The sequence below is a fragment of the Apus apus genome, chromosome 3 (assembly GCF_020740795.1).
Source record: "Apus apus isolate bApuApu2 chromosome 3, bApuApu2.pri.cur, whole genome shotgun sequence".
Taxonomy (NCBI): Eukaryota; Metazoa; Chordata; class Aves; order Apodiformes; family Apodidae; genus Apus; species Apus apus.
In genome coordinates, this window is record NC_067284.1 from 84,395,501 (window position 1) to 84,411,891 (window position 16,391).

Sequence of the window (16,391 nt, forward strand, 5' to 3'; positions counted from 1 at the left end):
GATATCATCTCTCTGTACATGTCACGTCCACAGAGGTGAACAAAGGAACATGTAACCCAGAAATACGGCAACCTAGATCCAGCTGCCTGAGCCATAACTTATCCTGTCTCACAAAGTTCTCCACATTAGCCTAGTGCAGCTAGGGCTCAGGGACATCTGAGTTTCATTGGTGTAGAGTAAGATCACAAGCACAACATTTAAGTTTATCTACTGGTTCTAGGTTCAAGGTGGTCAAAACAATGCCCGCATGGATGCTTCTATGTGCAAATCATGGTTAATCTACAAGTTGGATAGTTGGACCACAGGTCAGTAGGAGTTAATATTTGCAAAACATTAGCTATAAAACAGCCTTGTACAGTAAATGCCTTTCATAGCTCTCATTTTCATAGCTCACATTGCCCTAGTTGACCAATTAAGCAGCAAACATAGGAAAAAAACTTATTGTAAATTATTTTCTAATGTTTCTCCCAGACCAAAGTACATTTTGAGCAGTATTATTCAGATTAGCCCCTCAGAAACTTGTTTTAACCAGCCTTTTTAGACTCATTCCTATGGCAAGGAATTCATAGCCTGCATAAAAATGATCTGGATGAAATGTGCATATTAGTCTTGCAAGCATATTATTACCTTTAGTTTTTTAAAAATCAAATTACTCCAGATAAAAAGCTACTGAAATTGCAGACTTCACAAAGACTCCTTACAAAAGCTTATCTCTATGACAAAATATTAATTAATTATACATCAGTTCCATGAAGCATACGCAAGCAACATTTTTATAGACCATAAATTAGATAGTTTGGAGACTGCCATAAGCACTCAGTACTGGAAAGTCTCTAACTATCCTATATTTGCATACTATTCAAATGTTGAGTGTCATCCAGACAGGTGAAGATTCAGAAAAAGATAAAACAAATATTCCATCTGCATATTAAACATAACAATCTGTGACTCTCCAGAGGGCAACTGAAAACATTTGTAGAAGCAAAATTTAAACAAGAAACAGGCTTCTGAAAATACAAAAAAAAATAATAAGTTAAGAAAATTTTATTACCTTTTCCTCTGAAATAATCCAGGATTATTTTGGCTTTTTTATATAATCACTTCCTAGTACTGCAAAGTATGTGATACTAAACTCCTTATGGGGCAGAAGTCTGAGCCAACAAAAAGCAAACTTGCCTCATTGCAGTAAAGAAGGCTGAGCCAGGGACAGGCAAATTCTGAAATTATTATCTTTATATTCCTATATTTAACTTAATTCTACACTTGTCCAAGCATAAAGAACCAGTGAAAAAAAAAAATTCAGTGTCTATATTTCCTGTATCAAGCACATTCCATTCTGCCACTTTTAACACTGAGCAGTTTTCAGATATGCACGTAACACTATAAACCAATATTTTCTAACATTGTGCTCCAGAGAAAGATAAATAATCATTTTACCTATCACCTGCATCGGCTTAAAGCAGGGCATGTAGAGGAGCATCAAGGACAATAAACTTTTAAAATAGCTAGGAACTATGCCAAGTTTTGGATCTTAACATTTTATTAATATTCAATAACAACAACTTAGTTTATTATCACCTTCGGGCAGCTTTGTGAAGCACTTATACCAGCTCAGTAGTGACATCAAATTTAAGAGGCCACTTATTCTAATAGAGATTGTAGATACTTAAAATGCCCACACTATTTTACTTAGTGCCTGAAATTGTATCTTCTTTGGACAGAGCCAAAAATCACCTGCATCAACTGCCTACTATATGGTCCAGTCATACTACCAGTTTATTTCCTCATCAGTGAATATACTTCTTCCATTAGGATGGACTACATAATAAAAGAATATGCCTTGTTGTCAGCACTGAGCATCTGCCTAATTATTTTAATTCCTTCTTATGAGGAAGTGTCTGTGTTTCAGCAGTTATAGCAGCATGCAGTCTGCTGCCAGAGGACAGAGCCAATAATTCAGCTGAGAAAACACAGACGGTCAGTTGTCATCCTTCTCCTGGCACTCGGGTAGACAGGAGAAGGTCTCCTTCAGAACTGGATGTATTTGGCCTAGCTTGGGCATATTACCACAGGATGGAATGGCAGCCTCACTGGAAGCCACTTTTTAAGCAAGATGTCTTATGAGCCATTCTGCTCCCTTCCTGCTGGGCTGCACAAAAGGCACAGTATGGCTCAAAGCTGAGAATAACACTTTCTTCACAATTACTGCAATTTATTAATCTCCAATGAAATAAACAACAGTTCATGAACCTTTACTTCTTCCATTTTGCACAGATAATATTTTATTCATTGGTAATTTTGCAAGATTTAGAATAATTTCAGGCCTTCTCATTTTACTTTTCCATTCTTTAAACTGAAAGAAGCAAAACAACTGTGATGTCTTTGTAGGATACAGGGCATCTACTAACTAGAAGGCCCTCAAGGACTTTGGTATTCCTGGATATTGTGGAACTTCACTATCTACTTTATCACAGTCACATTTTATAAACACTCAAAAATCAAAGTATTTAAATATTTACCTTTTATGACAATGCATACTTAGCTGTAACACAGTGAAGTCAGCTCTCAGCAACTTTTCCCAGTCAATTCACATTTCTTTCAATTGCTGCCTTTTTCTTACAAAACCTCCAGGCCTATTGGTGGTTTTCAGCTCTTTAAAGCTACCGGTTACAGTTGTGTTACAAACAGGTATGGCACCTGACATCATAAAACCTTAATTCTTAAACATGCATCTTTATCTACCTAAAACAAACAAATAAAGAAAACATAAAAATTCTGGTTTTCCACCCTTTTCATTTATAAAGCTATTTTTAGAAAAGCTTGTTAACTGTATATTTTCTAGACATCATCTAGTATTGCAGAAAAATACTTACAGTTCTTAGAAGTTTAACAGGAAATACAGAAATTCCGTCACAACAATTAGTGCAGAAGCAGAGCTCCTTGAAGGCTTCATGATGAAATTCCACTTCTCAACAGAGGAAAGGAATAATTTTCTTTGATATTCTTTATTTCTCATGTTTGGTGTGTTTTGATTTTTTTTTCATCTAGTCATTGTTTCACTTACTTCAGGATTTCCATGCTGTAACTCTCCTTGGGCAGTTCTATTTTTCCAATGCATTCGACTCACGCAGTTTTTTTCTATCCTACTAGCACTATATCAAGAACAATTAATCAAAACCTTTCAACTTATTTTGAATCTCAGATTGCATGATCCAGTATCATTCAGCCACCTTTCAGTGTTTCAAAGGTCCTTATTTAACATATATCTGAGAGGTATTTAGTCTATATAACTACAATTATTACTAAGCAACACAGCAACTACAATTTGCATGCAAACTTTGAGTATTTACACAATCTATTGATAGCAAAGTCCTTCAGTTGTAATTGTGAATTTTTGAGCTTTTTCCTTTTAAATTTCAGAACTTTTAAAACTTTCTTTCAGAAGAACTTTAGCTCAGATCTTTCCAGCCAGCACCAAAACGTATAGGTCAAACTTTTGTTGATGCAGATCAGCCCATGACTATGCTACTACAAAAGCAAGCTGTTCATATAAAAAATTGTCTCAACTCCTGACCTCTACTGACACAGCAGAATGATGCTGTTTGGGTGCCAGAGATCTTCAACAACTGCTGAGAAGGGTCTACTTTACCACCTAGGAGAGACACATCCTATTGCCTAAACAAGTATCCAAACAAACAAATTATTGTGAAGAAACCTAGATTAAAGAAGTTGCATAGGTACAGTTAAAACATTATACAGATGACGAAGAAAACTCTAATCCAGAAAACACATTAAAAGGGTCTTAAAAAAATAAAAATAAGAGAGGCAGCTGCAAAAAGCAGCTGACCTATAAATGGATATTTGTGCTTAAATATAATGCAAAACTTGAGTATGGAGTGACTGTAAGATGAAATAGTTTGAAATTCTTATTTGCAAGCATGGCCTCAGAAAAGCAGAAGGAAACTTATTTACAAACAGATAAACATAAAAATAAAAGTGGCTGTGACTTAAGAAGAGAGATTGAAGGAGCTACCCTTATGGGCATCAATATTAGACAGATTAATTAAAGAACATACCCACCCATGCTCTCTGTGATAGCTATCTTATCCTTTGATAGAGATTGTTCTGGACACCACAGTTGTATTTGTTTGGCTAATGAACAAAAACCCCAATGCACTACTTTAGAAAAAAAAAACACAACAAACCTCAAACCTGGGAAATACTACATTCTACACATACTTTACAGATTATTGTGTAAAAGGAATTACTTCCTCTGAAAACTGTAGAAACATTAATGTGATTACAAGCAAAATGCTATTATGCATTAGTAAAGTCCTGTAACAGGAGGAAGATACTACAAATGGAAATATTAAACAACTTAAATAGCTCATTAGAGTTCAAGATAAAGGGATTAGTCCTGTAGTAATGCATATTACAGTATCCTTTTCTTGTCTTCTGTTTTCTGTGACCTTCTCAGTAAAAAACAAAATTTTAGAGAAAGGAAATCCATAAGAAGAGTGTTGGAAGAAGGCATAAAAAATGTCAGGTAATGTAGTTCTAAGTGGAACAATATATAAAGGGGTCACAACTTCCACAAATGAATTGCACCTCAACTACTTTTCCATCTTACTTTGTTTTTCCATTACATCGTTTCTCTGCTGAAATAGACACGTATACACTCAGAACCATCAGTTTTAGATCTCAATTCTCTTGGCATTCAGAGGTAAACAGCAACAATTCTTCCTCCGCTATTTTCAATAAAGGGCAAGAGCTCCTCCTGAAAAGTACAGTTCTATTGACACCAGCAGTAAATTCAGCTAACAGCTGAAAAACACTTTACCATACACAAATGTGTGTGTAAGTGTGACCTTATCTTAAATATCACATGCATAAGCATTGTAATTGAACTTCTTGGATTTAAAACTGCAGTTTTCAAGTCACATATTATTACCTGCTCTTGTACACTGTCCTGTATACAGGACATATATGTCAATGTTAATTTCTTTTGATACAACTATTAAAGCAGTGACCCATCTGCATTGGCTGGTTGTGTTCATATGACCATATATGACTGACTCTTACAATACAAAAGTTTGAAGAACTTGCATTTGTCATAATAAGCTCAGTAATTCTTAATAAAATCTAAGAATGTACTTCAACTTTGTCTAAGCCTAAAACAAATTAGTGACCTTGGGCACCACAGTCTGTATCAGGTAGTATGTGGCCTGCCTGAATAATACTATAATACTATCCTGTTAAAAGTGCACATGAAAGTCAGAAATAGTATAAATCACAGGAAACACATACTTTTGAAATAAACTAGTGTCTTATGACATGTACTCTTATTTTTAATTTTAAAGTGAGTTTCTTTCTTGAATTAGTTGCTTTCAGTGTTCAGAAAGAGGGCCTCAGTGGAAAGCTTTGTGCACTGAATAAACAGGAAATGCCGAGTTTCAGGGACTCACAGAAAGCCTACAGACAATGCAGAGGGACAGCACGAACCATGCTCCGAAGGTCTGCCAAAGCCAGATCCCATCCTTTTTCAGCAGTGAAACCTAATCTTGAAAACTCTCGCGAACCAGTTCTCAGCTGTAGGAATTGCCTTATGTGAAAGCTACAATTTAATAAATAAATTTACTTAATACCTAAAAAACTTTTTGCATCACAATATAACCAGTAGATACATTCTGAAAGACTAGTGTTTAAGCGTGACTTCATGTGTATTTGTTAAACAGCCTATCGGATTCAACAGTGAGAATGTGCAAGAAGCTTTGTGACATGGAAGTTGAGGTTAAAGAAGCATGTCACTATTATTCTGGTATTTGCCTAAAAAGTCCACTTGAATTTGTTTTCAAGACAAAGGGATCTTGAAATATCAGTCAGAAACATTAGCTACATATTTCTCAACAAAATACACAAATTCAAAATAGCGTGTGTACCTGTGTGTCAAACATTAACTGTTCTTATGTTGTACAACGAGAAAAGAACATCACTACAATCCCCAATTTCTAAACCTTATATGCAAATCCAGAAAGTGTTTTATGGAGTTGTGCCAAATAGGGAGGAAACAAAGCTGGAATGAATACTCCAAACTGGGTAGTGATGGCTTAAAACCCAAATAAAAACTGTAGCTGCCCCTCCCATCATCACCAGCTTGTCCAGTCTCAGACCTCAAATTGTACAATTTTAAATAATTCTACCAGAATCCTCACCAGAATCCCAGTTTCAGAGTAGCGATATTCAAAATCTGCAAGGCTGAAAGCCTATAAAGAAATGAGGAAGAGCAGCAACAGCAAGTCATCCAGAAGAAAAAAACAAAAAACACACCTAAAAATTTTAATTAAGGAAACAGCAGCTTAATCCTTTTTTAAAGTGGGTGCAGTTAGTTCAGAGATTAATAAAAAGACTCCATATGACTCAGATGCCACCAAAACCAGCTTGCTTCCATTCTGAATCTCTCTTTTTATTTGTAAAGACTGGCATTACAATTGAAAAGGACTCAAAATGGAGTGATGTACACATCATTGGTGTTTCATGATGCAATTAATGGAGTCCCTGAATGGATATTGCTTCAGCTTTGCTTTTAAAAAATAATTTAACAAGAAAATCTTCAACTCCACTATCGATCACAGGTGGGAGAAATGAAAGAAAGAAAAATAAAAGAAACCAAAACTACTGTCAAATTCATAACATATACATTGTTGGCTGATGACACTTGTTCCAGGTGTACAATAGAGCCCACAACACTTTATTACTATGGATATAATTATTGTGAATGTTTTTTTCATGTTGATCAAACTTGCTTCTGAAGGTTGTTTTTTTGATTGTTTTAAACTTGTATAATAAACATGCAATGAAATATTTATTTTTAAAGTGTTTTTTGCAGTAATCTTGTTTTCATACAAAGATTTCATAAAGTTGCAGTGTTGTATCAGAGCATTACCAAAATAAGAGCAAAAGCTAAAGAGGAAGGTAAATGTGAAATGAATTTGATGAGAATAACCTAATCTTGTCCTGAGACACTCCAGTCTTATTAAAAACATGTGCACAATCAAATCCCTTCCTCCCAAACTCATGAAAACCACAAAATAAATAATAACTTGGAAGAAAGGGAAGACATAAAGAAAAAAAAATATTATGTCATCATGCACTCATCTTCTGCATAGCTCAACCCACATATAGTAAGGCACTATTTCCCACAACTTAGTGTCCACAACATTCTTTTACAGTGCTCTGTGAAATACACATAGTTCCTTCCAGGATGATGAAATAAACAGATTGAATGAGTGTTGCTACCGTGTCACCCCATGTGTGATCTTATAGACAAGGGTATCATCTGGCAGTTTCAGAAATAAGTTGTCTCAAGTCTCTTATATGTGCATGTTATGTATAGGGGTATCTGTTTTGTGTGCAAGTGCTTGGTTTTTTTTCCAGAGTTGCTGTTATTTTTCCATTGTTTTTTACTCCAGTGTTCTATAAGCAAATACACAAGAAAATAAAAGTGCAGTTGGGTCATTAAAAACAGAGCTTTGGTGCTGCAAAAAGCACACAGCTTTGGGAATTTAGGAAATCTGTGAGACATTCCCAAACAAGCTGGGACATGGACATATTTTCATCTTGGAATTCTCTCATCTCTGTTTAGTTGAGCTGGTCTTCATATTGTTTTCGAAAGCAATCACCAGCAGGAAAAAACTCCCAGCACCGTTCTTGATACATTTTCCATACATAGGATTCCTGAAAGAAACAGAATTTAAATAACTTATCTTGATTCAGTGAGCAAGCCATGACTTTGTTTTTTCCTCTTTTATTTATATACTGCTTCACCTTTTTGATTCTGTGCATATCACGTTGCATATCAACCTACAAGAATCATGTTAGTGATTTTTATCAGAGCAGCTCTTAGATTTTTGTTACCTACTCAAAAAGCATTAAAGAAACACACAGAAGAGGAACCTAGTAGTTTAGTTCTTATTGCACATTCAGGAGCACTGTAAAATTCAATTAAAGCATGTGACAAGATAAATATCAGGGTAAGCAAAATATTCCTGCCACAGGAATTTGACTGAATTTCTGCATCAGGCATTTCAAAACACACAATTGTGCCTACACACCATACATAAAATAAAATGGCCCTTAAAGTTATTTTTTAGAAGATCAATATTTTCTGAATCAGTAATGAGGTTTTTGCTTTTTTTCTTTCCGATTACTTGTTCAGGTAAGGCTCTGTATCTAGGCCGTCTGAAGAACAGTAAAGGATATATTAGCTTACTTTCATTTTGATCACACCTCTTAAATGTGATATTCATCATATAAATTCCATGGTAGAAAGAACATGTGTTACACAAGTTACAGGATCAGAGAATCATTAAGGTAGGAAAATACCTTTAAGATCATCATATCCAACCATAAACCTAACACTACTAAGTCCACCACTAGACCATGTGTCTAGAAGTAGTATGAAGTACTCTTAATTTTCAAATATCAGCTAACAGTATGAAAAATGAAACGTTTGTACAAATCTGGCACCAGTGAAATAGTAGGACACACTGTATGCCAGGAAAATGCAAATGGATGTTCAAAAATAGCAAAGTAAATCCATAAAATCTGATACTGGACAAGCCTGAAAAGATTTATGCAAAGATCATTATAATTGCCCAGTACATACATCAAAGTTCAGAAGGAGTAAGTTACATGGATTTAAAGCAAATTATCCCTCTGACCCAAACCTGTAGGACTATACGTATGATGCTCCTCAGGTTTTTTGTCTTGTGATCTGCAACACAGGAGCATTTGCTTAGTAATTTGCAAGACTACTGCTAGAAAAAAAAGGAGTAGTCTGTAAATTTGATACATTTTTTTTACTGACTTTAATCATACTTAAAGGAAGTAGAAGGAAGCACCAGAATTTTTAAATAACAACACTGAACTAGAAACCTCCACAGAGAACTTTCTCTCACAGGTCTCATTTTAAATATATGCACAAGCACTTTCATATGGACTTATACAGGACTGTAGACATAGAATATTACATATCGATAATTGTAAAGGACAAAGACTATCAAAAAGAATCAACAAGGAGAAATGAAGAGTGCTGCTTTCATGGGATGCTTAAATGTTCTGTTTCTCAATATTTTTGTTTATAGTCTGTATTTCTATGCTGTTGAAGCAACAATTTAAGAATAACAGGTGAGATTAAAAAACAGAAATAGAAACTTACCGAATTGATATTAAATTGAACATTAAGTAATCAAGTCCTAAGAACTCTTTAGAAGAATGAGAATGAAGTTACTTTCCATGTAGGAAGCTATCCATCAGAATACTTCTAGTTTTGCCATGCCTGAATTATTTTTATTTTAGAAACTGTCTTACTCAATAACTATTGACATTCATAGAGTTGTTCAACCTACCTGTCCTGTATGCTCTGTTTCATCTTTGTTAATAAGATACATGAGGAAAAACCTACAAGCAAAGAAATAGCTATTATGAATACAATATCTGGAAACATTAGGCAACCCATAGAGGAAAGGAGATTTTTCAGCATGTACAGCAATAATGCTTATCACGGACTTCCAAGTTCCAGAGTTCTATTTATGATCATATTCCCAGACACATTAAATAAATATATCTTCCTGACACTCTTGATCTTCACTCATTGTTCAGTGAGTAGTATGCTAAAATGCAAGTGATTCAGTTTGATTTACATTAAATAGCAATTCTGTTTAAGTTAAGATCTTCTCAGCTTTCTAATCTGATCTTATAAAAGACATTTTCTTGTCCTGGAACATCAGCTTAGAAGTAGGCAGAGAACAGTCATTGGAACTTTTTTTTCTGCTCCTCATAATGAATAAGAAATGCTAAAGATTGTTATGATATTTCTCTTCCTGAAATTATAGGTTTGGGATATTTTACTAACGTATGTAACTCAGGATCAACATGAGCTGAAAAAAACTTGTCACTTGTCTTGACATTAGTCTTGGGGTTTTGAGATACCTGTCAGACACAAGGTGATTATTTCAAAATTGCACTCACAATAGACGTTCTCTCCAAACACATGTAAAATATAAAATACGATCAGGCACAAAAATATCAAAAATGATTTCTTTAGGATGATGCACCTAGAGTAAGTATGCTATAGTATGTTATTTGTGTACTACTATGTGTTGCAGGAACAAAATCCCACATGCTGGTGAGTAATGTACTTTGTTCGCATAACCTGTTTTTCAGGTGAAAGTTCTTTATAGAGTTGTTTGACTTTACAGTCTCATTATTTTGTGCAAATACAGCACTAGTTTACATAGACCAAGCCGCAATCCATTCATCAATTCATGCTGACGGCAGTGGTATAAAACATACTTTGGCACTGGATTTCCATATGCATTTGTCAGGAAAGGAACAGTATGAAACTATGATTGTGGACCTGATTAATGGTTTTATTTCCAAATTTGAAAAGACCAAGTTTAGTGTTCCCTGATGCTCTACTTGGATTTTCCAAAGACAGACTTAATGCCCTTGATCTGATCCCTCTCTAGCTCCTTGTTCCAGCTCCCCTACCTCCCTTTCTCCCAGGTTCTCTTAGTCTCACCACTCCGCTTAAAATATTTTGTCCAATGTAAGTCTTCCATCTTTTGTCTTTCTCCTTTGCTTGTGCACTCTCTCCATGAGCCTCGAGGCCAGGTCATACTATTTCTCTGTATTTTACACAACATTTTCCATTTTCCATTTACTTCCAAAGACACATACTAAGTTATTGGTTTCTACCTCCTAGCCCACACAAACTCAGTGTCACAAGAACATAATGAAGTTTGTTCATTCTTTGCTTGCATCACCACAGAATTAAATATTCAGACAGCACGAGCGCACATCAAAGCCAAATAGTACTGAAGCCTACTTATGCAAGCAAGTTAATCGGGTACATGCAGAGGCTGCAAGGGTCATGAGTTAGTAAAGAGTTTGTTTTTACTGTACTCACAAATAATTGGCCAAGTTGTGCTCCTGTAGTGTGTGTGTTTCAAAGCCATGGGGCACTGTATCAAAGTAGTCATTTCCTATTCCACAGATAAAGCACTTTGTCTAAAAGAAGTAATACAGATAATTTCAACACCGTGTGTAACCCTGCCCTTTCAGAAAAGGTGAATAAAAATGGCAATGCATCACATATATGTGCTGAACAAAAAAGCTTTTCTTTTAATGATTGGGTAGGATACCTCAGCCAAAACAATTGAACAGAAGTTCAGCTGACATCAGAATAGTTTCTTACTGTTTAAAAGAAAATAAAAAATATTTTCCAGCTGTAAGTGAACAAGTATCCAGAGGAAGAAGGCATAAAACAGTCAAAGCTGTTTTGTTTTTTTTCCTGTTAACACTGTAGCTACACTCACTGTAACATATGGTAATACTTATCTCAATCCCTGTTCTGCTTGTTCACCTGAAACTGAATATACTCAAAGTATAGATTACAAAACACAGTAGATTTGCAACACTTTTCTGAGTTCTTATAGTCAACTTAAACAACAAATCAGAAAACCACCAAGTACAGGATACTTTCACACAGATTAATCACATAAAATTATATCTGAGATAAAGAGTAACATTACAGAGTCAACACCCTTTGTTAGAAACTTCTAATCTGAAGATATAAAATACTAAAATAGCCACAGACACATAATTCATTCTAACACATAGCAATGTACAAAGATTTTTCTTGTTTACACAAATGAAGACACAGGGATTGGTCTAAACTTTAAAAAGTTATGAGAAAATAAGCTGTTAGGTTTTGTGTCTGAATTTTTGTAAACTTATCACTGACAGCAAATAACCAGCCACACTTGATCTGGAGGTATTTAAAGAAATCCATACTGGAAATTGGCAAACAAATTCAGAGTATTATTAGAGCAGAGCAGCAGCTAGCACCTGTCAAATAGCAGCATAAATCCTTCACATTTGGCAGCAAAGAATGGTAAATATCATTCAGAACCTGGATGCTGGCAGAGCTTTCTCTTCATAAAATTGTCTAAAAAGAATTTTATTGGTTTCAACAGAACTATTTATCTAAGTTCTTTTTTTTTTTTTTTTTATTAGGTATTTAAAAGTCAATACAAAACACCTGTTATTATTTCCATCAATGAACTGAGATATGACAGTAGAATCTCATCCAGGACTTTGTATGACACTGGACTGTGTACAAAACTGTATTTTCCTCTTAGTTTAAAAAACTATCCATGAGCTAGGTCACATTTTGTGAGAAAACAGATAGTAATGAAACCTGAAAATACTGTATGGCTCATCAATTTGATGTTCTTACCTCCATGTCTTCCTTAACTTGCTCTTGCTGATCTCTCAGCTCACCAAAAGCATCAATAATTAAACCTAGGGTTTAAGTAACAGTTAATGTTCAGGAACAGAACTGTGACAAAGAATATTTGGAAATCCAGGAATAATTCTGACAAAGAATATAATACTGGAATTTTGTCCAGAAATAATAGAAGCCAATATACATTCCAAAGATCCCAAAACCAACTCAGTATGTGAGAAAAATGAGCAAGTCAAAGAAAATGGCTACCAGTACCATTTGGAATTATAAAATGGGACAAACAGACTTCTGTTTTATTCATAGTGCTCTAAACTTGGCTCAGTAAATAAAGACACATGTGGTTTTACAGTCATGGAGGCTTGACTACAGAATGAATACTACTGTATGTTTAACAGAATTTAGGGATTTAATACACAACAGATGCTGAGAGGTGCAGAGTTCTGTGCATCCTCTTCTCATTACAGTTGTCACATATTATGGGGTTCCATTGTCAGAGCTCTACAGAAGGGGTTATTTCAGAGATATATAGAAAGAAGAAGAAAAACCACCACAGGCTCTATGGCTCAGATTATAAATTCTTTATGATTCTCCCTTTGCTTGCACCAATAAAAATAAGCACTAACTCCACAGTCACTATTGACACTACTGTGCTGTAGAACTGGTGAATATCAGATAAAAATCATATACAAAGCTTGACAACTAAGGCCTCTATTCTTCTGTCCCTCAAAAAAAGAAATAACAAACAGGATGAGATATGCCACTTCAGGCTTTAAAAATGTTTGCACCCTTCCTAAGCCCTTAAAAGCAATAGATGGTTGAGTAAGAGTTATGAAAAATTTACCATAAGCTCAGAGTTGTCTTTTATACATCCTTGTAGGAAGTCAGAAAGCATCCTTACTGCTTTCAAAATCATAAGTTAGCTAACTCTGTTAGCTGACAGAAAGCAATGAAGTATCACTACTTATAAGAGCAACTGGATTCAGCAAAAATCATTATGCATCTTTCAAAAAAATCAAGAATATACTTCTGTTAATGGGCATTCTTTACAATCTTTTGAAGGTATTAGTTGTAAACAGATAGGACTTTAAAGTACTTTAGGTAATAACATTAAAAATCAATAATAAAAACATAATAGAAAAAACCCGACTTCCTCAAATTCAGCATCCACTATCCAGAGTGCAATAGCGAGCCACACTGTCAAGTACATTCACTCAAATTCAGAAGCTAATCTGTTGGCAGCTCATTTTCCATTGTCTTTTACCAGGATATACTAAAGCTGTGTCATATGAAGCAACTTATTTACTCTTTGACATTGTTAAAGTAAGCAGGCATCACACCAAACAGAGGTTTTTATGCAAGCAAAGATTAAACTTCTTAAAGCTGTCTTCCAATTTTCACATCACTACCACCAATCTGAAGATCTGCCAGGCAGTGAAGAACATTAGATCCTGGGAGGGGCAATAGTGACAGCATACACCACTGATTTTGTCCACAGAAGCTCACAAAGGGCGAGTCATGTTGAAAGAAAATTTTAAGTTATGCCACAAGATATCTAATCACTTTCTAATAACTTCTCTTGCTGATCATTTACAGGAGGCTTATAGAAAGAGGAATGAGAAGATAGAAAATGTGATGCCAGCATTCTCACAGCAAAGAGCTTTTTTTGTTTCCACTGATCCAGATACAGAGACTAGGAAGAGCAGCATATAGATAAAAGCCAACTAGGTGTGATTTACTATATAAATCTGTGCTACATGATCTGCCCTGGTGTCCTGGTTGAACCTTGGGTGTCACACTAAGATCGTTGTACAGCTAAATAATGCTTTCAGTCTCACCATCAGTTACAAACATATACCTTGAATAATTGCAAGCAGGATAACAATCACGAAGAAGAAGAAAGTAATGTCAAAGATAATCCGATAGATTTCATATTCATCTCCTGCTGGATCCTCTATTTCATCACCAATGCCTCCACCTGCTCGGACTCCAACGTACATGTGAAACATGTAGCACTAAAAAACAGAAAACAAAAGGCTACAATGTTTGTCTGCAGCTAAAAGTAAAAATATCCATTGTTGCAAGTTAAGTAATTGAAAGAACTAGTCTATAGTCCAGCAACTATACTATGTCGTCATCTTTTTCTCTCCTTTGAGGTTATGAGTATTTCTGAGGGTGAGGAAATGCTGTTGTGCAGCTGGAGCTGCAGTATTTCATGTTCTGTCATTAAGTAGCAGATCAAAAATATCTAAGGTTCAACTGTCTTAAGCCCAGTAGCACACCATGATTCAGGTGCAAACATTTCAGTAATGCGCAAATAGAAAATAGAATTACCACCACAGCCATCTCCTTTCATTTTCCTAGCTGAAAAGTAAATGACTTTCCCCATATTTGGGGCTTCAAACAAACAAACAAAACCAACAAACAAACAAACAAACAAAAAACAAACACACACAAAAAAACAAAACAAGCAAAAAAACCCTTTGAGAATGTACAGAGGACAAGCTAATGCTGGAAAAAGCCCGAGATTAAAACCATGAAACTATGATCTGAGAAGTGGTATAATAGGTCTCTTGGTACAGTTATATGGTATACTAGAAATGCAAAATTTCCTTTTTATCATACTAGAATTTAATAGAAAATTATTATATTACTCTCTGGCATCTGCAATAGAGGACTGGTTCTTTCAGTAGCTTTGCAAACTACAGGTCCAGGGTATGCACTCCCTATCAAAAAGCAGTAATGACAATAACAGTAACTAGGTTCTAAAACCTAACCATAAAAAAACTCCCCTCTATGTCACACTTACCCCAAAATCTCTTATGCAAGAAATTTATACAGTAACATACAATGTTGGGAGACCAATGGCTGGAAAAAGTCATGATTTTTAGATATAGTTTTTATTTCACCATTGAAAGTCAATCATTAACTTAATAGGCAAATGAAGTGTTAGTTACCTAAAATATTTTAAAAGTTATTTTTCTATTTAAAAAAATAAAAATATACTCTCTACTTTTTCTTTTTTAACATCACATCACAATTCTTACTGCTCTTACAAAAGAGAACCTTGATTTTATAGCATTTCATGTGTTACTGTAATTAATTATTCTACATTATAGCCTTTTTGTAAGTGTATTTTCAGAGAGCTGTACAGCAGGTCAGGTTGGAAGGGACTTCAGAAGGTCTCTGGTCCAAACCTTGCTTCAAGCAGGGTCCACTATAAGTTCAGACAAAGTTTCTCTGGACTTTATCCAGTCACGTTGTTTCAACCTAATAAAGATGGAGACTTCACAGCCTCTCTGAGAAAATGATGCACTGCTTGGCCCTCCTCAGCCAGAACACCTTTTTCCACTTTATGTCTACAGTCCTGCCATGTCACTGTAAAGAGCCTGGATTTATCTTACAAATAACCTCTCTGAGGCACTGAGGTGCTGCTCTCACACATCTCCTTACCCCAAAGCTTTCTCTTCTCCAGGCCAAACAAGCCCAATTCCCTCAGCCTCTCCTCTCAAGGCAAGTGCTCCAGACTTGACAATTTAACAGCCTTTCACTGATTTATTCTCCAGTTTATCTGTATTTCTTGTACTGAATGTCCCAAACTGGACAAAAATACAGACATCCCAGTCTGTTTCCACAGTTATCTAATTATTGGACTTCTAAATTATGTCAGCTCCCTGGAAGTGATTCATGTTGCATAACATAATAAAATATATGTAACCTCATTGTACATAATGATTGCTTTTAGAAGGACATTAATGACAACGTATCTTAGAAAGTCTCCATTATGTAAGCTCTACCTACCATCTAGAAATACAAAGCCTCGCACTGTCTCAGTAAGAAAAACATAATTTTTAGTCATTCTGAGCACAGGAGAAATTTCAGTAATGGAATTCCCAATTGAAGATAATAATAGCAATTCGTGCTAAAGGAAAATTATAGACTTCCAAGCTTAAACAAGCATTTTAGTACCTAAATTACTTGCTTATAAATGATCCTCCTCCTGAATGGCCTGTAGAATCTCAAGGTTCAGAAGTAATGCCCTTTAACTGACTCATCTCAGCTTCACGGCTTGCAGCTGGTTTTC

At 35.2% G+C, this 16,391-nt stretch overlaps 1 protein-coding gene across 1 annotated transcript in view; it reads right to left on the reverse strand.

Annotated features, from left to right (window-relative positions):
* Positions 1-6,428: 6,428 nt before the first annotated feature.
* RYR2 (ryanodine receptor 2) overlaps positions 6,429-16,391 on the reverse strand; it is a 375,829-nt gene continuing 365,866 nt past the window's right edge. The window contains exons 103-107 of the mRNA XM_051615046.1: positions 14,166-14,322; positions 12,302-12,366; positions 10,970-11,070; positions 9,408-9,459; positions 6,429-7,734 (exon numbers count right to left, since the gene is read on the reverse strand). Coding sequence (XP_051471006.1) covers positions 7,639-7,734; positions 9,408-9,459; positions 10,970-11,070; positions 12,302-12,366; positions 14,166-14,322 — 471 coding nt within the window. The 3' untranslated portion in view covers positions 6,429-7,638. The remainder of the gene's footprint in view (positions 7,735-9,407; positions 9,460-10,969; positions 11,071-12,301; positions 12,367-14,165; positions 14,323-16,391) is intronic.